This window comes from Tenrec ecaudatus, chromosome 1, assembly GCF_050624435.1.
Source record: "Tenrec ecaudatus isolate mTenEca1 chromosome 1, mTenEca1.hap1, whole genome shotgun sequence".
Taxonomy (NCBI): Eukaryota; Metazoa; Chordata; class Mammalia; order Afrosoricida; family Tenrecidae; genus Tenrec; species Tenrec ecaudatus.
Window position 1 is genome coordinate 299435111 of NC_134530.1, and position 22925 is coordinate 299458035.

The 22925-nt window shown below is 49.9% G+C and overlaps 1 protein-coding gene across 1 annotated transcript; it reads right to left on the reverse strand.

Moving 5' to 3' along the window:
• Positions 1-211: 211 nt before the first annotated feature.
• On the reverse strand, positions 212-22674 carry MYLIP (myosin regulatory light chain interacting protein). Its single transcript, XM_075532446.1, has 7 exons — positions 22358-22674; positions 21085-21275; positions 8195-8380; positions 6157-6354; positions 5089-5253; positions 3796-4216; positions 212-1709 (listed from the first exon to the last, which is right to left on the reverse strand). The coding sequence occupies exons 1-7, from the start codon at positions 22442-22444 to the stop codon at positions 1620-1622; spliced, it is 1338 nt and encodes a 445-aa protein (XP_075388561.1). The 5' UTR covers positions 22445-22674; the 3' UTR covers positions 212-1619.
• Between the last annotated feature and the right edge of the window lie 251 nt (positions 22675-22925).

The window sequence follows — 22925 nt, forward strand, 5'->3', positions numbered from 1 at the left end:
CCCACTTCACACCCACACTCAAAGCCTCCCCCCCACACACACAAAAGATGAGGGATTACTTGAGTGAAATGTTCTGCTCAATTGCAGCCAAAGCCCCCCAACATTTCCAAACTCCATGTGCTGGCCAGTTCAGAGACCGGCCGTGATGTTTCGTCAACGCTCGTCCCTCAGTGAGTTGAACTGGCTTCAATGATGACATGAGACCACCACGCTGGCTTTATGGTTTATTATCCTGAATATAAAAGACGGAAGTTCTCTAGGATATAACAGAGCTTTTTATATGGAAACATTATCATTTTTTACAAGTGAAAAAATAAATACTTCTCGGAATAAAGGCTTATATGCTAATATGTGCCATAAAAAAGTAGAGTTTTAATATCTGACAAAAATGTCTGTGCAAAGAAACAAATGCATAAACACATTACTGCTACATTAAGGCAATATGAAAAGTCTACTCCAAAATCTCAGTAAAGTGACAGTGTAGGTTTCTAGCTGTGACGTAGCTAGTATTGCACCCGATAAAGGTTACCTAGGTCTCCCTACGGCCTCGATAATCCACTAGCTGACCAGCATCCAACATGCCCAGGTGGGCGTGGAAACCAGGCTGCAGGATACGGAAAGAAAAAAAAAAACGGACCCCTTCCTCAGACAAACACAGAGGGACAACCAAAAGTTAATCCTTAATTTACCCCGCCCCCACGCCAAGTCTACAATGTGTAAGATACTGATGATAAGGCTGTAGTGTCTTGAGAGTTCAGATAGAGACATGCCCAGGGGAGGCTGGAGGAGGGCTGGGGACAGCTGCCACTGCTCCCACACCAGCAGGCTCTGCTCCGAGTGACGGGTGGCCTCCCTGCCCCAAGAGCCTGCTCTCCCACTTCCATCTTTACAGTAAGCTAGCCCGGGGAGTGCTTGACTGCCCTACAGAAACCCCCAGTTGGCAGCCCTTCAGAACTGAATGAAAGGTTGGGAGGGGAAAGGTCAAGAACAAGCCATCACCCGAGTTCCCCTTCTGGGGCTGGCCAGCCTGCTTTCACTCTGACCGCTCTCGCTTGCCGACTTTCTCAAACGTTACGGGGTCGGTTGTCGGAATCCGTGCCCTTCCCGTCGTTGTCAGACAAGTCAGGAAAACAGAAGCGGCATGCAGAGGCTGGCGAGTTCTTTGAAGAAACGGTTCCTATTAAACAATGTTCGGAGCTCTGTGACCACAGAAGAGGAACCCGGGCAACTCTGCAAACCCATTCTTACACAAATCCGCTGCGCGTTAGGGAACTCACTACACCACGCAGAGTTCACGACTCAACTTCCTCAAAGGTGCTCACTGGCTGGCGACAGTGCCACTTAACTGACGTCAAAGAGGATTGTGCCTGCTCCTGTCCTCCAGCAGGAAACGCAAAAGGAAGTCCCGGGCATGTGTCTCCCCCCGCCCCCCCACCCCACCTGCATGGTTGCTTCCACACAGGGGTGGTGGTGGGAGCTGTGTTCTTCTTGCCTTCCTTTTGAAAACAAACTTCACCTGGCAAATGGGCGTCGGCATACTTCTGTCCACCATCTCTTATTTGTACAGTTCATGAGACAGTCCATGGCACGGCAGGATGTCAAAAGAAACACCCACTGGATTAGATGATAGCCAGATTGAGGAGGCTGGTGTGGGTTGGCAGGTAGACGTGCTGAACGTGCTCGACATGAGATCTGCACACCGGGCAGGACTGAAAAAGAGAAGCCGCGATGCCCGTTAGAAAGCCCTCAGGACCTGTGCCTTCCCTGTTCACCCTTGGTCCATATTACATTCCACCCACTGCCATTGAGTCGGTTCCGACTCCTTGTGACCCGATAGGGCAAAGAACTGCTCCCTGGGCTTGCGGAGGCTGGACGTCTTTATGCGGGCAGGCAGTCTTGTCTTGCCCTCTCAGAGTGCCTTGGTGGGCTTGAACCACCCACCTTGCAGTTAGCAACCAGACGCCTAACCCACAGTGCCACCACGGCTCCTTCCACATTACAGTAGGCTTTCCAAATTCGTTCTGGCCCGCAATAAGCAGAGACACCTTTGCTTGCTAACCAATTTGGAGAAGCAGATACCTTACAAGGGACTGAGAATAAATATCTCAAAGAGCACAAAGTGCACGTTGAAGAAATGAGTTAAGGTTTTTGTTTGTTTGTTTTGTTTTTGCCAAACTCCAAGCAAGGTGGAGTGGTGAAGCCTTTACTGGGGACCCCTTGTCTTTGCTCAAGCAAGCTGATCATTAGGCAGCTGTTCCTAGTCACAGGTGATAACATTCCTGGCTGGCTTCTCAGCAGCCACGTGGCCCTTGTTAGCCCTGTGGGGAGCCTTCCCACAAGGGCAGGGACATGTGAGCAGAGAAGGGCAAACCCCCGAGGGCTCCTGAGGAAATCACTCATCTGAGGGAAACAGTCTCTCCTGTAGAGCCACACTGGTATCCTGCTGGCCCACTGCCCAGCATGCATGTTAGTTCGGGACGCAGCCATTTCCAAAGAACTAGATGTTACTGAGGGCAGGCTTAAATCAAACCATAAAGGCACCCAGCACTCGTTTCTGAGAAATGGAGGCAGAGCTGGGGGAGATGTCGGGCGCAAGAAAGGACAAACTATGGATGAGTTGCTTTTACTTGACTTTTTCTACGTAGATGCAACACTAAAGTTAGTTTGACTTGCTAATACTTACAACAGGCTCCCAGAGGCCTTTGCAGTCTGGAAACAAATTAGAGTTGACAAGGATCATCAACCACCCACCCATGGGTAGCTGAGACCCAAACTCTCTGCCATCAAGTCGATTATGGCTCGTGGCAACCCTGTTAGGGCAGGGTAGAACTGCCCCTGTGGGTTTCCGAGACTGTAACGCTCTACAGGGGTAGAAAGCCTCATCTTTCTTTCTCGAGGTGGCTGGTTGTTTCAACCTATTGACCTTGTGATTTGAGGCCCAATACATAACCGCCCCAGCCCCGCAAATCTAAGTACTCGTTCTCAGATATTTTAAGTAAATAACGAAGCTCATCTTCCAAAGTGTCAGGGCGTGGGGCGCAAGTACACAAGGCCTAAATCCTGGACCTTGGCTCTGTCACTCGGAGATGTGTTACCTCCTTTCCTTATCTGCCTAGTGAGGTTTTCCAGATCCTGTAACAGGTCTGCCTCCGAGTAGCTCTCCTGTTGAAACTGGTGTGCTGACCTGAAATGCTTCCCAGGACAAGGCCTGTTAAAGCCACGGACTAAGAACGAACCCTTCCAGGTTGGGGGAGTTACCTAATCTGGTGTCAACTTTCGGAGGGGTGGTGTCTAGCCTGTCAATCAGGTGGAAGCTGGATGACCTCATTTGGAGGTGCCACCGAGATAAGTAGTTCACTGGGGGCCAGATACAAACAGACCCTTGGCTTGGTCTTCCTGCTGACAAGACACATGGAGCTACCGCAGAGCCCTGGAGCTGGAGGAGCCACGTGGAGACCCCTGCCAGCACTGAGATGCTTACACCGCCACTGGATCCACATGACGTTCCACCCACTGGCCTGTGATCTTCCTGCATTCTGTGTCACACACGTGTTGCGTGAGTCTGAAGAGGGATGTGTACACTGGTATCAGGCAAACAGGCTAATATCAGACTTATGAACTTGATCAGACTGGGCTGCACCATTCTCTGAATGTTCAACTGTTGGTTGAGATCAAGTTCTCTCTTACACACGTGAGTGTCTCTGGATTTGTTTCTTTAGTCCGCCCGGACTGACATACGGGTGAAGAGGGACTTGGTGCACACACGGGCGCTAGCAAGGCCATGTGCTCACTCACCTGCAGCTGGATGGCGCAGCTCTCGCAGCACACAGTGTGGCCGCAGGGGCAGAAGGTGGAGTTGATCTCCTCCTCGCAGCACGCCATGCACAGCAGGGCCTCCTTCAGCTTGCGCAGCTGCTCCTGCAGCACCCGGCTCTGCTGGCAGCTGAGGCCCTCGCAGCTGCTGCAGTTTGTGCTGCTGTCCGCCGACTTCAGCGGGGAGTTCGGGGGGCTGCGGTCGCTCCTGGAGACCAGGTCCACCACACCGGCGTTATAAAGGGCCCTGCGGGCATGGTCATAGACCTCCTTGGATGTTCTTCGGATGTCAAAGACGTACTTCTTGCCAAGGTTGATATTTTCATTCAGAAACAGCGAGGCCAAGTGGCCCTTCAGGTCCCGGCTGTACTGCATCATGACAGCGCTGGTCACCGTGTCACACCTGTGGGGCCAGAGTGGGCGTGGCCTCAGTGCAGGGAAGCTCAGGCCTCAGAACACGGCCCTGGCACCAGACGTTTAATGTGCTTGTCTGGGTCCCCCGTTTCGGATGTGTTAAACAGTGCGCTGCTTCCACCCCCCGCGGTTCTCAAGTGTTCCCCAAATCCACCCTCCCCGGCGCCCCCCTCAGGCCACAGTGAAAGGGTAGCTCCCCCCATGCAGGGCTACAAGCGGTCGTCCAAAGGAAACTGCCCTTTGAAGTCTAGTCTTTTTATCTTAAATGTTTCCACAAGTTTTCCATTCGCTTCCACGGTCTGTGGGCACTTTAAAATCAAAAGTGCCAGGGACCGCCTACCAATTAAACTTCTTAGCTTCTGTTTTCCAAATACTTGAGCCCTATCAGAAGCCTACTTGGGGGGCGGGGTGGTGGGGAGAGCACTGCCTGGAAGGAATGAGGGTATCAATATTCTTATTAGAAAACGCTGACTGCGTAATGAGGCCTTGAGGGTGCGGGCCTCCAAGCCACCCACAGAAAAAGGACAGGAGCAGGCCCATGCCCAGGCCCAGCACCCAGGCGATCTCAGGCAGGGAGGCAGTGTGAGGAAGCCAGGGGGGAGGGGAGAGGGGCCCGGCCATGGGTGTGGCTCAGACAAGCCAGGGAGGAGGGGAGAGGGGCCCGGCCATGGGTGTGGCTCAGACACAGGCACCTTCTGCAGAAGCAGGGCCACGTGCTGATAAGGACCTACTCCTGACCCCAAAGCCCGAGGCAGCCTGCATCCTTACAGACTCATGGACAGCGGGGCACAGGAGATGTAAGGGGAGGGTATGAAGCATCTAGGATGCTGCAGGATGGCCACCACCCAGGTGCGCCCATACCTGTAGAAGGCGTGCGTTTCGGTGACAGCGCGGTAGAGTCCGCTGGCTGCCCTGGTGCTGATCATCTTAAACAGGAGCACGATGCTGTTCCCCGACTCCTTGGTGACCGTCAAGTACACGTTCTTCCCCGACTGGGTGGCCATCTGCACTACCGGGTACGCAATCCTGACAGACAGGAAGAGAGGGATGGATGACTCTGGTGGAGGGGTGTGTCAAGGGCTGGGGTGCCACTCGATGGTTCTCATTTGCCCATGGACCCAACAGTGAAATCGGACACTGTAGCTCGTACTACCAAGGTGACAATCAGGACCAGGTGCTGCCGAGGCTGCCTGGACTCAGGACGACCCTCTGTGCGCCATTGGGTTTCCAGTGGCTGATTTGGGGGAAGTGCTTTCCCCGGCCTTTTCTCCAAGGGGCCTCCACCTTTAGGTTCATTGCTGAGCACGCTACAGTCTGCACTACCCAGAGACTCCTTAGACCATTAGTACATGCTGGAACCCCACCCACTGCGGCTGAGTCGGTTCCGGCTCATAGCCACCACCTGAGGCAGAGTGGGATTTCCCCTGTGGGGGTCCAAGATGGTAACTGTCCATGAGGGTAGAAGCCCGGGCTTTCTCCCAGGAAGTGCCAGTGGCTTCAAAGTGCCAAGTCTGCAGTTTGCCGCCAAACACACGCCATTCCCTGTGAGAGAGGCGCTGGAGCCAGATTTGCTTGTGCCAATGTGTGGGTGTGCAAATGAAGTTTTTATGGGGGTGAATGGCTTACTGGTGAAATAGTAACTGTCCTATCCGTCCATTCTGAGCTAGCATTTTAAAAAATAATGAAGTGGCTTCTCCAGGCCTGAAAATATTAATGTCTATACAAAAGTGAGACATGTTCTTCCTCACGGATGACAGCCCCGTCCGTCCCTGCCCATAGTCTTGGTCATGATCAGCGCTATTAATTGAGTTCATGGAAAAATGGACTGAAAGGATAAATGGAATTCTCCCATGAGTTTCTGACATCCCTTTGTAGACAAGCTGGGACTAACTGACAAAGGCAAAAGGCAGCCGCGGCAGCTTGAGTTACCTGTTAACAGGGCTGAAGTCGTCTTTGCAGATGGAGATCCCTTCGGGCCCGACGCCGATGAGCAGTTTCTGGCCCTCGCTGTCCCTCACAGAGTGCCACTCTATGCCGTAGTTCTCCATGGCCGACACAATCTGCAAGACCTGGTATTCCGCAGATGCCTGGCTGGTCCCCTCCAACTCCTTATGCTTCGCAATGATGCTGCAGGATGCCAGCAAGGCAGGGAGGTACACAGGGAGACCAGCTTGTGAATCTGAGCAAAGTCTTTATGGGCTTAACAAATTATACCCTCCCCATCGCTCATGAATCACAAAAACCTAAATGCGCATAACCTACTCTTTCATTCCTTTACAAAATTTTGTCAAGGGAGAAAACACCTGCTATCCATTTTGCACCACGACAGCATTATGTCCGGCAGAAATGAATGCCAAAGCACGAGGTGAGCGCCGGCTGTGAAGGGACTTGGTTAGATGGCAACTGGGCGGGGCCATGATCCTCAGTGGTTGGGCAGTTATACGATGAAGTCACTCCACAGTTACGTAACGATGTCGACATGCAGCCCTTTACGCTCTGAGATGGGCATCTTCCGTTTTCACATAAGATCAACCTCCACATCACGGTCTGGTTGCCGGCACGTAACCATGTGTACTTTTGAGGTTTCATTTGTTTAGGACACTTACTTTAACATCCATCTGAGGCACAGTTGTAGACCTGAGCTTTTTAATATTTAGTAGAACAATTGGAAGAGTGCTAGATGGGGATGGGCGGAATTATGAATTGGAGGAATGGTGGAAAAAACACACCAGGCAAATTCATATGTGTGAATTCATGAGTTAATTCTATATGCCCTTTATACACCTCATTTTAATGTAGCACTAGAAGGGATGTATTTGATAGTTTGCAACAGAAAAATGAATCGGATTCAGTTTTTATCGTTTGTGGTGGCCAGCCTCTGATATGGTCCTGCCTCCTGATGATCATGCCCTCGGGCACACCCAATCATCACTCACTGGCACAGGTTCCAAAAACCAGCCCATTGAATACAAACTGGCATTTTGCAACCAGGGAGCTATCAGATCACAAAATGGATGACGACATCTTCACATAGTTGCCAAATCACATCACCACGTAACCGCCACATTCCTGACAAGGATCACCCAGCCAGGCTAACCCAGGACCGTCACCACCACAGCCAGTGTAACTCCTGCCTCCTATGGCAAGCAGCATTTCCCTCCGCCAGGTGCACAAAGTAACTGGAGCGTGGACACGCGACTGCTGTATATGCAGAATGCTGGGTAACAAGACAGTAGCTAAGTGGGCTGGACTTGCTGACTGGCAGAAGTGATGGGCCGCCCACTTCTGGGATTAGCTTATCAAAATGCTGTGTCCTCTGGCTGGGGCACCTTGTCCTGGGGGGGGGACCCCACGGTGAGGAAACAAGGCCAAAAGTGTGAGCCTGGAAGTAGATCCCTCCCTAGTTGATCCCTTGAGCTGAGTGGCATCTACGGTCACAGTGTGGTGACAGTGTCCAAAGAGACCTTGAGCTGACCGACCTGGTTCAACTCGACCCAGACTCCTGACTGCAGAGCTGAGTGAGATTGCCCGCTGTCTCAAGGCACTCGGTTTTGGGTAATTTGTCACATGGGAAAAACGGACGCACCCCCCCCCCCCCCGCCCGTCGGCCTCCTTGGTTAATTCGTACTGGTACGAAGCACACCAAATATGAAGCACACTGGAAGCAAGCACGCCAAATATACACGGACCATTGTCCTGCAGGAGATTTGCATTCTTAAAAGGTCAGAGATTTCTCTCCAGTCTAGTTACAGATAGCGTTTCATCCAAGGACATTGCTTTGGGTGGATTAAGTCTCGAGGGTCTAGGTTTCTGGGAACGGAAGACCAAGGAAGCTTTTGAAAACCATTGGGAAAAAGGTTGGACCTCACAAATGACCTGTGTATCCCCCAAGCTCCTTTCCCTCTGCAGGTTCTTCTAAACGCGAGCGATCCAAGACTGTGCCTGCTCGCCCGTGGCGCAGGCTCACCTGTTCAGGGCAGCGCTGGACAGTTCCTTGGCACACAGCTCCTCGTAGTTGTACTTGGCAGTGTTCTGGTTGTAGTCTCCAAATTTGGTCTGGGCCAGGAGGGCGTTGAGTTCCACGGCCTGCTCTGGAGAACACTGGAGGTGGCCGGCCAGGAGGGACTCCTTTATGTGCAAGAAGAAGATGTGCCTGCAACACAGTGTCAGGTCTCAGTGAGGGCTGGGCAGGGGGAGGAGAGGGGCTGACTTCAGAGCTCAAACTCAGCCCCCCCCCGAGCCGCTTTGGCAATCACTTTTCAGCAGAGGAAACAGGGCATTTTAAAAAGTCACCCTGAAAATGCTGTCTCATGAGAGAAACTGTCTTACATGCAGGTATTAAGGCAGAGGAAGTCTCTGGATTATAAACCATCTTTTTCCTATTTTTTTCTACACAAGCTAGCTGGATTGCAATTTATTCTCATGGCCTCTCGATCCAAACAACACAAACCTAATTGAGACAAGTTCAGTAATATTCAGTTACAGAGTATAAAATATTTATACACAAGTTTTCCCTGGTGGTGCTGCCAGGTAAGCGTTAGGCTGCTAACGGACAGGTCAGTGGTTCAAATCCACCAGCTGCTCTGTGGGAGAAAGCTGAGGCTGTCTACTTCCGGAAAGATTTACAGCCTCAGGAACCTGATGTAGGATTGCCAAGAATCAGAATCATCTTCATGACAGTGGGTTTTAGGGGGCGGGGGAGTAGTGGTAGTTCAGCATGATCCGTTTATAAAAAGAAGTTATCTCATCTATCAGAAAAAAAGTTATCTTCCTATGGATTCTGAAATAATATTAAAGAATGGCCCCTGCATTTTCAGGCCCAGCCCCAACATCTCTGCTAAGACTCATATTCAAGTACCTGGCCTGCAGGCCTCCACGTGGAGGCTCCTCAGTGCTTAGTTCCTAATTGAACACGGCCTCTTTCTTCCCATGCCCACCCTCTCTCCTGGTGGGAAGAACTGCTTCATTTCCGGTTTTCCCTCATGGACTCACAGCTGACTGTTCACCCTGTTTCCAGCCACTTCTTGGCTCTGAACCTGCCATCGAGCCAGTTGCCCTCTCCCCACTGTCACCTACTCTGTCCTGCTTACAGCTCTCGGCCGTCAGAGAACTGACAGGAGCTGATTGGATTGCTCTTTCTCAAGAATGGCTACGGAAACCCACCTTCCAAGCTGCTTGCTTCCAGCATCCACTTGTCACATCTCTGCTCAGAAACCTCCAAGGGACCCCTCCCTGGTTACCATGAAACAACCCATGGCTCTCCAGGCATGGGCCCCCGTCGCCCAGCTCCATCCTCTGCCGCTCCCTTCACCCACGGTGCTGTTTGCTAGGTGCCCAGTCGGCTCGACTCACAGCGACCCTTTCCTTGGGCCACAGAAGGAAACCCTCCCCAGTTCTGCCCTGTCCACACAATTGCGCTTTTTTTTGAGCCCATTGCTGTGACCCAGCCCAAATTCCTTTTCCTGGGAAAAATCCGGCCTGCCTGTGGCTGGCCCTGGCTTCTGTCGGGAAGGCAATTCACTTCTGTGCCCTGTCCAAAGGCTGCACTAACCCTTCCCTCCACATCACATGTGAGAGATACCCCCCTAGGTGATGGGGACTGACAGAAATCCTCAGGGGCCACGCTTGGCTGCTGGCCAAAAAGCTTGAGGTCTGAGTTCAGCCCGGGGCTCCTTGGGAGAAAGGCTGGTCCCACCTTCACAGAGACCAGCCGCTGGATGGTGTAAGGAGCGCGTTCTACCCTGACATACCCGGGACGCCAGGAGCCCTGGTTGACTCAATGGCAACTGAGGCTGTCAAAGACCTGCGGGGAGCACCCGAACGCCCCCAGACAGGGAGCGGAAGGTGCCTAGGCATCGGAGCACACCATGGATTCCTGGTAACCCTCTCTGAAACCCCAAGACACTCCCATGGGCTCATTCCCCCACTTCGTGTATGACATCCTATTCCAGCCCCCAGCCTGGCTTCCAGCCACACACTACATTTACGCCCAGCCTCCCAGCTGGGGGTGCGGGGTGGGGGCTGAGAAGGGTAGGAAGAGGGGGTGGGAGAGAGCCAACTACAAACACAAGGAGGGGGCTACCAAGAGGGCCTCTAAACGTCAGGTGGGCAAGATCCACCGATCTTCCTTCAGCTAAGCCAAGCTTGTTTAAATTCAGCGTTCCCTGCCTCCGTGTAATGAGTGCTCAAGGAATACACAAATGCTGCCAAATCCCGACGTGTCTTTTTTTCCTTTTTTTTATCCAAAAGGCCTATGCAGAAAGGGCAGAGACATTGGAAGAAGATAAACATGGTTTTTATTAACCCCAACATCTGCTAGTCCTTAAAGTCTTCCTGACATACTGCTAAACTGAGAAGGGGCCCCCACCGGGGCAGAGAAATCATCATGAGGGTCACGTGTGTTTTTAAATCGCTCTCTAAGGACCGAGGTCTAGCATTCTCACAAAGCCATAGGGTTATAATTCCGAGGATAAAGAGCTATCGGGATCACCAGTTGGTAAACTCTAACCTGATTAATGCACCGCTGCCCTCGATTTTCAATGGAGGGCCTGTTCACCAGAAAACTGAAAGGCCAGGGATACCAGGGGGCTTCGGAAAGTCCATGAAAAAATTCCATGATCTCTGAACTCTGTCCTTCCAAACAGTTTAAAGCCCTCTTTGTGTACCCAGAAAGATTTTCTGGGCGGAAAGATTGTTAACACGATTGCCACAAAGTCTCTTCAATTTAACAACGGCGTATGTGACCATGATGGAGAGCCCTGTAAGCGTAGTCGTCACTGGTTGGGATTGTGAGACACAAGGTCGGCAGTTCAAAACCACCAGCTGCTCTGTAGGAGTCCCACCGGCTTTCTACTCTGGTAAGGAACTGCAGTCTCAGAAACCCACAGGGGCAGTTCTACTCTGTCCTATGGGGTGGCCATGAGTCAGCACAGCAGAGAGGGAGAGCCTGTGCAGGAGGAAGGCTGAGGGATCTACATGCATGACCGTTGTTGTGTGCAGTTACGTTGGTTTCGATTCATAAAGACCTGATAGAACAGACTAGAAGCCCCGCCCCCAAGTTCCTTTCCAAGCTTTATCCTCTTTCCTGGAGCAGACTGCCAGGCCTCTTCCCTGGAGGAGCAGCTGGTGGGTCCCAAGTGCCGACTGTTGGGGTGCACTTACCGTGTGAAGACTGCAGCCTAGACAAACCTTATGGGGGCAGTTCTCACACATGGGGTCGCTCAGAGTCCGAGTCAACTCAATGGGGCATCTAACAACAAGAACAACATCACAGCCCACGAACCAAGAGCTTTAAAGGATGCACTTTCTCCTTCTAAACTATCCAAACCTCTAGGGTCTGGAAAGACAGCTGCTCAAGTCAGCAACAACGAGGCAGGAACAGGAGATTTCAACAGGTGGCCAGCAGCCGCCAGCAGGGAATGATGCGCCTTGCAGAGAAAGAATGTTCAACTGGGGGAGGGGGGGGAGACAATTGGCCTTTTCTACACAACTCCACACTCCAGGTTGGACTTGCAAACCACTCTCCACAAGCAAGGAAGCCCCTCCTCCTTGCTGTTTATATAAACCTCCTGAGAGGGCCCTCCAAGCATTTCCATGTCAAGTCAATAAAGGACCACCCCAAGCTCTGAGCTAGGTGACAGGGTGAGTCTGTGTGACAGTTCCTTTTCACAAGATACTGATGGCAGCCCTTGGCGGCGGCTGGGTGACATGGATGGTTAAGTGCTCAACTAGTGGCTAAAATGTCCTCGGTGGTTTGAACTCACCTACTGGCCCTTCAGATGGCAGGCCTGGGGACCTCCTCCCAAAGGTCACAGCCGCCAGGGAAACCCTATGGAGCCGTGCTACTCTGGAAGGCGTGGGGTCACTGTGCATTAGAATTGATTCGATGGCAACAAAATGACAATATAGCCTTCTGAAGTGAAGGGGAACTGCCTATCAAGGCAAGTCTAGTCGCAAACCAAGCTTTTGAGTGATGGCCTTTTGAGTCGTGGCAAAGGTCACCCGCGGCTGCCAGCCAAGAGTAGTCTGCTCAATGTGCCCTGGCCAGCAGCAAGGATGGCAGTGCGCACCCACAGACTTCCAGAAAGGGTACCGAGGAGGGCTCACCCTTCAGGATGACTTGCAGTCAAGTTCTTTCTCCTAATATTTCTCCCCCTGACCATATCGGCTGCAACTATCTGGCTGCTGGGTCCCTCCCACCCCCATCCCTCTTTTTTTGGTAAAGTGGGTGAAAGGTGAATAATCATATCAAAACAAGCAGATGTAGTCAAAGAAGCTGTGCCTGTCACGGACTCTCTCTTACTAAAGATAAAAACTGGCTGGCATAGCTAACTCAATTCCAGCTTCCTGCTAAAATGACACATACGAAGACAGGCGGAGGATAAAAGACGAGAGAAACCCAAAGTTTTATGAGACATCTACAGACACCTTAAGCGGAAACTGCATTTTCTAACAATCATCTGGCTACATCTTAGGAGTCATGCTTTGCCTTTAAGTAGTACCCTGTTACTAAGAGAACTGATTATTTCAATACGCGGGATACATCTGGAGCTGACAGTGTAATATCTTGGCTGACTTGTGACCTTGCATCGTGGGTACAAATGACCTCATCATCTGATGTAGCATTAGGGAAGATTGAAATAAAACCAGAGTGAGTCTAAATTAATTCTACAGATGGAATAACAATTTTTAATATTTTTGTTTCCAATAAACTTTTTAAAACTATCTTTCATGGCTTTAAGGAATGCAATCAGACAGTTTTCTCTTTCAAGAGGGACAGTAAGAGGGCTCCTACCTAAGCGGTCTTCTGTCTCATAAAGAAATCATCTGACAACCGAAGCAAGGGAAACCTTGCTGCGCACTAACTGGTGGCAGTGGGTTTGCTCGCCATGGTCTGGTGTCCCTCTCCAATAGCCCAGCAAGGGTCTCCCCCCGTGATATCATCTGGAAGGGCCTTTGGCGACATAAACGTGAAATAACGACCACCAGATAAACAGTTCAACTCGCATTCCGATCCACCAGGGACAACCGTGGAGGGGCCACACCCTCAGTCTTCAGTTGGCAGTGGACACACCCAGAGGACCTGGGAATTTAACTCACTTAAACACTTGAAAAATGGTGAGGATGCAATTTTTTCAAAACTCACAAATACTTGTCCATGGACTACAGTCCTCCCTTAATGAAATGGGGCTATTCCACGGTAATGGCTGGCTGGTCCCCCACCTTCTTAAGACACCACTGTGATCATCCGTACGTGAGCCTGGGCCCAATGAGTCACAGAGCTAGGCCAGTTTATTATAAACAGAGTGTGCCAAGTTATATTGAAGTGCTATCAAAGGAAACTAGAATTGCTCTAGAATTTTGTTTGTACCTTAAATTCCAGCGAAACAAACAAAAAATACCACTTCAAGATGATCATACAGCTAAATATAAAAGAATTAATAAAAAACACTTTAAAAACTCTTCAAAAGCTAAATATAGAAGAGAGCTTTATGACTTGAGGGCAGGCAAACATTTCTTTTTTTTTCAGGCAAACATTTCTTAGGGCACAATCGGCAGTGACGGCGAAAGGGTAAACAAAACACAAACCGTCCTCCCATGAAAAGACCTCAAGGAACAGGCAGCCACAGGAAAAACTAGAAAACAGAGCATAATATAGATGAGGGGTCTTCAACAGTTGGTGAGTTTTTCAAACCCCCACATCTGTATCTGACAAAAGATGTTTAAAGGGGCTTGTACAACTCAAAAATAAGGCCAAACAACTCAATAAAAATGGGAAAGTGGCTTTTGGTACTTGACAAGATACACAAAAGGAAAAAGAGCACACGGAATGGAAGTGTTCCACATGAATAGTCATCAGAGAAATGCAAATTAAAGTCACTGTAGTCACCCAAGGTTTGGCAAGGACGTGAAGTGGCCTGTCACATCCTCTTGCTTGGAGCACTAGGTGGTATAAGCACTGTGGGGAAAGGTCTGGCGGTCTCAGAACACGAAACAGTACCTACCCTCAACCCCAGCTCTTCTGCTCCTAGGTGATTTACTCAAAGGGGATGAAGCAATGCCCACAAAAGGGACTTGTAATTGACTGTTCGGAGCAGCGTTCTTCATCAGAGTTGGAAAACAAGCATTTAAGCCACAGAAATATGGATACACACAAATGGCTACATTCACAGGATGGAACACCACTCTGCAGTTAAGGAATGTCCCGCTGATATAAGCAACAGCATGGATGGATCTCAAAGTTATGCTCAACGAAAGAAACTAGGCACCAAAAGTACATAGTGCATGATTCCATCCAAAGCCTATCTAGAAGAGGCATGACTAATCTACGGCGGAGAAACAGAGCAGAGTAGTGGTTGTGGGTGGCAAGGTGGACTTGGGAGTTGAGTGCAGAAGGGCAAGGCAGAGGTTACCATCAGGGGTGACAGCAATGTTCTAAATCTTGATATAGGTTTTGGGTAAAAAGGCACACCAATTTGTCAGAACTCAAGGGTGTGACTAGAATTTATGCAGTTGATTCCGTGTAATTGTTACCACAAAAGAACTGTACACAAATGTTGAGTTCTAATGAAGAGTATGTACATTATAGTGAAGCGTACTGACACACACTAATTTTGAAGTGCCTCAAAAGCCAGGCTGATGGGTAGACAAGGGGGATCCACACGTTTGGCTAAACGCATGATGAATTAAAACAACGGTAAAATCTAGATGAGGGCATACGTGTTCACTGTGAAAAACTTCAACGTTTGTGTATGTTTGAAAATTCTGGTCATGAAGACATTGAGAAAATAATTCCAGGGAAAATCCCTTAGAGTCAAGGATCAGAATTCAAATGAGTCACCACACCCAAAAGAAACCTCAGATCAACTGCTGCATGGCACGCTTGCCAGTCACAGCCAAGCAATTAGCAAGGCAGGGCTCTCGCTATTCAGGGTTAAAAGAGACCCTTGCCCAAACGCTAACACAAAACGGGAATTGTGGTGGTTTGTCCCTCCTTAGGCTCTGTAGAGCTAAAACATACCAAAAGTGGAGGCAAAGTCCCAGCTTCAAGACCAAGGAGGACCGTCTCCCCATAATGCTGTTCCTTGAAAGCATAGCATCAGCATTTCTGAAAAGCTGGGTTATTCCCTCCTCAGAGAGACCTGCCCTTGGCAATGAACGACAATCTAGCCCAGCGCTTCTCAACCTTCCTCATGCCGTGACCCTTTCATAAGCTCATGTTGTGGTGGTCCCCCCAACCATAACATTATTTTCGTTGCTACTTCAGAACTGTCATTTTGCTACGAACCGGGTGACTCCTGTGTAAGGGTCGTTTGACCTCCAAATGGGTCACGACCCACAGGTTGAGAACCACTGATCCAGACGATTCTGTAGTTAAAAGGGATCATTCTATCGCTTTCTCAATATTCTAGGAGTGCTCCTTCAGGAGGGTTTACTCCACACACAGGGATGCGTTCTGGGGATTTTCCTATCAAATTATCTCTGAAACCACCCTTGCATCATTAGTGAGTTCCAAGGTTAGCTCTGAGTTGGGGAACCTACTCAGAGAAAAGCTGTCCACTAGTATTGGAGCTCTGTGCCTATAGCTGCCCTCAGCCCAAGGTCCCAAAGATCCAGGCAAGTGGCCGGTCCTCTTAGATGAGAGGGCAAACCACAGGCAAGCTACGGTCTAGGGAGGAGATGCAAGGCAGAGAGAGACAGTCTCAGGCAAACAGGTTTGTAAACAGAGTACAGCTGACCACCACACAACATCAGCAGTGAGGCTCCTTCTAAATAACCCCCATCTCAATGGCCAGAAGCCATCTTCCACACTGCCATTATCACTATCGGTTACCCCGTTTTATTTCCAACTTGTGAAGTCATTAATTCCACAATTATCTATGTATCAGGTACTTGCTAGTCTGTGGACTAGACTCTGGGGAATACAATGTTGAATGGAATTCAAATTAGCAGCATGACTGACGATAGGCAAATGAGCATGGCAAACTCATTAAATGCTATAAAGGAAAGATAATGAGTGTGCTTCACAATACATTCCATTTTCCCTTAAACTTCTTGGAGCCCTCTTTTATAGGCTGGTCTTGAGGTTAGCTCCTGAGCAGGGCAGAGAAGGGATAATTGGGGTGATCTAAAGGGCATCATGAAGAATGATCAGGGAGTGATCCAATCATTTCAAAGTTAGCGCAGACTTGCCTAATATTAAAGGGCAAATAGGACTTGTCTTTAAGGTTGATGTTGTGAAACCAGGGGGCTAGTGGACATTTACTTCAGGATTTCTGGAGCCCTTGCTGTGGGCTGGTGAACTGGGAAAGAGAATTCAGATGTCCACAGCCTCACTTAAGTTCCCAGCAAAAATCCCAAGAGTCCTATTAAAATGTAGGGAGAAATAGACGGAACCTATTGGTAGTGCATTAGGTACATTGGATGGCCTCTTTAGAGAATTGAAAACAAAGCCCTTACATTGAAGACCAAGACACGCCATGACGAAAACACGCCTGACCCACGCCATGGTATTTTCAATTGCCTCATATGCACATGAGAGTTGGACCTTGAATTATGAAGACCGACGACCATTCAATGCACTTGAATGGTGGTGCTGGAGAAGATTACTGGAAGTACCATGGGCTGCTAAAAGGACAAACCGATCTGTCTTGGAAGAAGCACAGCCAGAGTGCTCCTTGGAGGCAAGGATGGAAACACTCCATCTTACATATTTTGGACAGGTTGTCAGGAGAGACCAGTCCCTGGAGAAGGACATTCTGCCTGGTAAACGGGTGGGGGGCTCAACAAGAGGGGCTGATGCAATGGCTGCAATGATGGGCTCAAACCTAAGGACGACTCTGAAGATGGTGCGGGACTAGGCAGTCTTTCCTTCCGGGGTCAGTAGGGTCCCTGTGGGTCGGCCAGAACCAACTCTATGGCGCCGGACAAGAGCAGTTGGCAATGGATAGTGTAACTCCTCCATTATCTGGGTGCGACAGCATAGACAAACTCCGCTTTGAATGAGTAACGGGAGACCTTTTGAAAGGCGCGGATTCCAAGTCATTGTTTCAGATCTATGTCCAGATGACATCGGTTTCACTTCTCCTTTTAATCCATATCCCAGAAAACACCTTCTGAAAATCCCCGCTGTCTTCATCTCTGAACTCCACCCAAGGCCCCCCCTTATACTTTGGAGGCCCCCATTCCAGCAGAAACATAACACTCTAAGTGGAAGCATCAAAAGTAAAATCAGTGCCAATTCAGAAACCAGATTAATGGAGTCTTCCAATATAAGCAGACATCTGGATCCATGTTTTGTTTTTCCTTCCTATTTTTGGAGAAATGTACTTAGGAAAAACCCAAACAACAAGCCCCATTGCTATTAAATAGACTCCTACTCAGGGCAGCCCCCTATGTTAGAGTAGAACTGAGCACCATTGGGTTTTCTTGGCCATACTCTCCACGGAAACAGATTGCCAGGCCTTTCTTCCACTGTGCTGCTAGAGGGGTTGGCACCACCACCCTTTAGTTAGTACACGTGAGCACAAACAGTACCAACCCCCCCAGGGTCCTTGTTCTTCGGAAAACATTAAAGAGCATCATCCTGAGAAGAAGGGATTGAAAAGATGATCTCATTCTAGGGTTTTTATTTAAATGAAGAACTGGGTTAAAACTTCAAAGCCTATAAAGCTGCTCATTGGTGGCTGAGCTGGACCTAGAATACATAACTGCCTCGTCCCCACTGCTCCTCCCTGGCTTTCCATCCCTCATTTTCAGCGCCCCCTAATCTAATGAGAATGAATACGGAACCGCCTTCAGGCCAGCTCTCTGCGAACATGCGATCTTTGTTGTCCACAGAGGACCATTATACTAGGATACTTCAGCAGTATTTAATAAACTGCCCAGACACTTTCGACTGCTGAACAATACCCTCATGACTTAGAGATGGTGAGAAATCACTTCTCTGAATTGGATTGTCAAAGCTGGGTTTGCTCATTACATCAACAGGTCTAGTTTTCATTCACTGAATTTTGTAGGAAGGTTTTATGCCAGATAACCAAACAACAAGCAAGTTCATTGGCCAGCTGGATTTTTGCTAACATAGCATCCCCTCAAAACTCAGTGCCATCCAGTTGCTTCTAACTCACAGCAACCCTCCAAGGCAGGGTAAAACTGCCCCTAGGTGTTTCCAAGACTGTAACTCTTTAAGGAGTAGACAGCTTCCTCTACCTCCCAAGGAGCGGCCAGGGCTTCAAACTGCTGGCCTTGTGCTTGATCACAAATGTAAGATAGACCTTTATCTTCCCAACCCACCTGGGCTCGTCAATATAACACGAGAGAGAAGATAAGTACTTTTCTTCTACATAATCAGACACATAAAAACAATGGTAATTGCAAATGGAAACTGAACCCAGGACCACTCTGGTATCCGAATCAATTTATATATGCTAGCCATTAAATCACTTTATTTAGTCACTGAGACAAAAATGTCTTTCCAAAAAGTGTGTGGGAAATGTAATGCAAAGATAATGAAAGTTTCCACGAACTCTGAAACCTCATGCTGTCTGGCATTTCTTTAAAATTATGTATTTCTGCCACTCTCACCCCCACACAAGCAAACTTCATGAATATTTTAGAAGCAAACCAACAGTGTAGACCATACTGGCTTTTCAGTATAATTTCAAACATTATCATTAAATTACTGAGTCAAACTGGTTACACGCATTCTTTGAGTGTTATTAGCTACGAATCTCCAGAGTCAATGTCAATTGAGTCAATGAAATAAAAACCAAGATAAGAAATTTGATTCCAATTCTAATTCATAAAACGTCTCCATTTCTCGGGTAAATAAAATGGATTTGATGATAGCAATTAATCTAATCACAGAAAAACATCGGTAAATGTCATCTAGTAGTCATTTTGAAAATCCCAGTGCTAGAAGTATAAAATAGCATAAAGGTACTATATGGTCATGACAATAATTTACATGAAGTATTAGTCCTGCAACTTAAAAAAAAAACAGGTTCATGTCATCAAAATGGATTTGTATCTACTAGCCCAGGATTAGAAAATGGTGACAAGGCTACACAAGGAAAAACTCAATTGGCTGTGAGATTTTATCTCGATACACACACACAATACGCGTGTGCGTGCGCACACCCACAAACAACAACAAACCAACCGTGGCTGTGGAGTGGAGCATGATCCATGGTGGCCCTGGGTGTGCAGAGAACTGCCCTCCAAGAGGTTCTCAAGGGCTGACCTTTGGGAAGCAGATCACTGGTCTATTTGGTTAGACGTCAAGCACTTAACTGGTTATACTGCTTACATATATAGAATATATAACACACAGCTACAGTGTGACAGTGTGTGTGTGAGAGAGAGAGAGAGAGATCCCCTTCCTCCTCAAGTGGTGTAATCAGTTAAGTTTGGGCCCATTCTGACACATCTTGGAAGAAAAGTCTGTTGATAAAAATATCAAAGAAACCCTTCTGGAGTACAGTTCTACTCTGTCACATGTGGGGTTGCCGTGAATTAGCACTGGTGTGTTCTGTGGGATTTTCTCAACTGCAAGCTATCACAATGCAATGCAAAGCAGAGGCTTTCACAAATCAGCTTTAATGAACTTAAGTACAGCAGACGCTATTCTGATCAACGTAGGCAGCGAGAAGCATGTTAAAGTATGTAATCACTGAACATAGTGCAGCGCTTTTCCAGAAGCACTGAGCATTCAATATACCAGCTTCCTTCAGAGCCGATATGCAGCACGTCCCTCATCCTTCACAGCTCCGCAGCCAGGCGAAGCAGAGGGCAGATTCAAAGACAGTGCTTCCCCAAACAGCTCGGTTCGTGTTTGGGTGAACAGAAACAACATGTGTAAAAACGCTTGGTAGATAAGGTCCACTCCTCCATACTCAAACACGTTGCTCGCATTTTTCTGTGCCCGGCAAACTGCTCGGGATTATGAAAAAACGTTAGCACTTCGACCCAAACTTTGCCAACTGGAAAGGCGGTCATTTTCCTTTCTCTGACACGCCCAGCACTCTGAGGGCGTTTGCACTTCTGAAACAAACACTCACCCGCCCGCTTCCTAGCTTGGCTCATCTTGGAGAAAAGTTCTGGCAGTCAGCACAGGGTAGAGAGATAAACCCTTGAAAAAGAGGAAACCACCAGCGAGGAGGAGACTGTGGCCTTTCAGAAGGTAAAGAGAGGAAGCCAAACCACCTCAAGCTGACAATCTAGGGGTAATACGGGCGTGGGTCCGCATACAGCTACACTGGTCTTAAAAGCCTTTTTATTAAGTTTTCAAGAAAAGTGTAAAAATACAGCACGCAGCCAGCCTGCGGCTTTTTGCTACACACTGTAATCTGACACTCCGCGAAGAAGTTAACCAAGTCTGAGTAACCAAAGAGGAACTGTTTCCTGCTCGCAGTACAGTCCGCGAATGACCTATAGTAACACTGCCGAGGCAGAGGTTACCATCAGGCATTTACTCATTTCACCAGATTTCCCTGCAACCAGGAAGTCTCCTCGGGCTTTGTTTTGTTTGGGCTAGGTTGTTCTGTGGCTGCATGTGTCTTGTGACCCTGATCCCAAGTGTTTTAGAAAAATGCAAACCCGTGCTTGCATTAAGTTTAGAAAATACAAGAAAAGCCAAAAGAAAGATGAGTTGGGAAATGTTCCCCCAAACCAACTATGTAGTTTCCTCTTGAGCTCCAAGAGAGCCCCACAGGAAACCGGTACATTGTGAATCAAGTTTGCTTGTGAACATCTTCAGGAAGGTGCAACCTTGTTCTCTAAATGGAACCAGGCATTTGTTATCATCTCTATTGACCTATGCATTATTGCCTCCAAGGCAGTGGGGGTCTGGGTTACCTAGTCTGCTCCTGTAAGATGAGATGAGGCTCCACAAAGAACTTGACTCGTAGTTTAAGCCGGTAAGGGGCTAGCCCATCCATCTGCTGGGAGATCCGGTTTCTCAGATTTAGCCACAAGCTTTCACCTTTGCTACCCGTAAACTGCAGTCCGAAATAGTCAACTTCAATGATTCCCAGTCGCCTGCACACCTGGAACATAGATGAATGCAGCACTGATCAGCAAATGGTACCTGGAGCCAAAGCCGCCCCAGGATTCCCGCCCCTTTCCCCTGGTAGAGTCTGGGTTGTAAAGCTGTGCAAACTGGAACAGCTTGATGGTTCTGATGATGGACTACACCAGTAGCTGTAGTCTGGCAGCTTGTCCTCCCTCCCTCTAGTGCTTCCTGCACGGTCAATGGCACCTTCTGCAATAGGAGCCCTGGGAGAAGTCTAACAGAGACAGAGGAGGGTGCTCCAACAGGCAGGTCCTCTCTCACCTCAGTCACTGGCATTCATTCTATCCACCACCACAATCTGCCCAGGGGATTCCGCAGTTTATTATCTGGACAATTTTAACCACCTGGACGCCCAAACCCGCAAACACATTGGAAACGATGCCACAAGTGTCGGATAAGCTTCAACAAGAGGTTTTCCAAACACCTCAAGCTCAGGGAGTGGGGGAGCACAGCATTTCATTTGGGATCAAATTTGCTGTCTGCCCTGCCATCTAGGCACTTTTGTTCCTCAGAAAACGCGAGTTTACCAGATGACCAAGCGAGTAAGATCATCAAAACCAACAAGCCTCCGTACCCTGCCAAGCCCCGAGCTGCAGGTGAACAGTCCTTTTGGGTGCATGCCGCTTAAGGCTGGTGGGCCCAGCAACCCCTGGGGCCCGTGACCACTTCTAGCCACCCCATCCCAAGCGCAGGGGGAGCCTCCAGGCCCTGGAAGGACCCCAGAGGACAGGGCAGGCAGCATTGCACACACACCTGCGGCAGGTGTGTCTGGCTGCCACCTTCCGGAGACGTCCCGGGCTGGAGGCAGGATGACAGTTCCCCAGATCCCAGGCTGTGTCTGCGTGCCCGGAGTCGTGGGTCCCCGAATGCGTGTCCTCTGCGCCCCCACACCCAGCGCGCCCAGAACCCACGGAGGAAGGGGCTGCTGAGCTCCAGGGGCGCACTCCCCGGGGCCCCTGCTGCTGCTCCCGGCGTGTGGAGCCGCCCTGAGGTCCCTGGGCCTCGGAGGACCGACTTGGCACCGGAGCCCCCGTCCCCCGCTTGGTCCCCGCGTACCTGGTTGAGGCAGTCCTCGCCATTGGCTTTCGTCTCCACCTCCACCTCCATCAGCACCGCGTCCGGCCTCGTCACGTAACACAGCATGGCTGGGGCCGCCGCTGCTGCCACTGCCGCCTCTTCTTTGGTGTGCACGGCGCTGCCCCCTCGCCGCGACTCCGAATTCGCTCAGGGCCCCGCAAAAGCCGCTCTTCGGGAGGCTGGCGCCGGGCAACCCCTTCCCTGCGCCCTGCAGCCGCCTCTCCCTCCGCGATCCCCGCCCGCCGCTCCAGCCGGAACTCCGCGGCGGCGCCGCACTCCAGCAGCCCAACTGCCTGCGCCGCGACAAGGACTCCAAGGATATAGCGGCCCCGCCCCCTCCGGCGCCGGCTCTCGCCAATCACGGAGGCCGCTCCACTCCTCCGGCGCCCCGCTAGCCAATAACGGGGCCCGCTCGGCCGCGGCCCCAGCCGCCCAGCGCCGGCGGAGTTCTCCGGGCCGCCCCGGGAGGTGGCAGCTTGCGGGCGCCGAGCGCGGCGGGGCGAAGGGAAGCTCGGCGTGCACACCCTGCCTCCGCCGCTGGGCGACG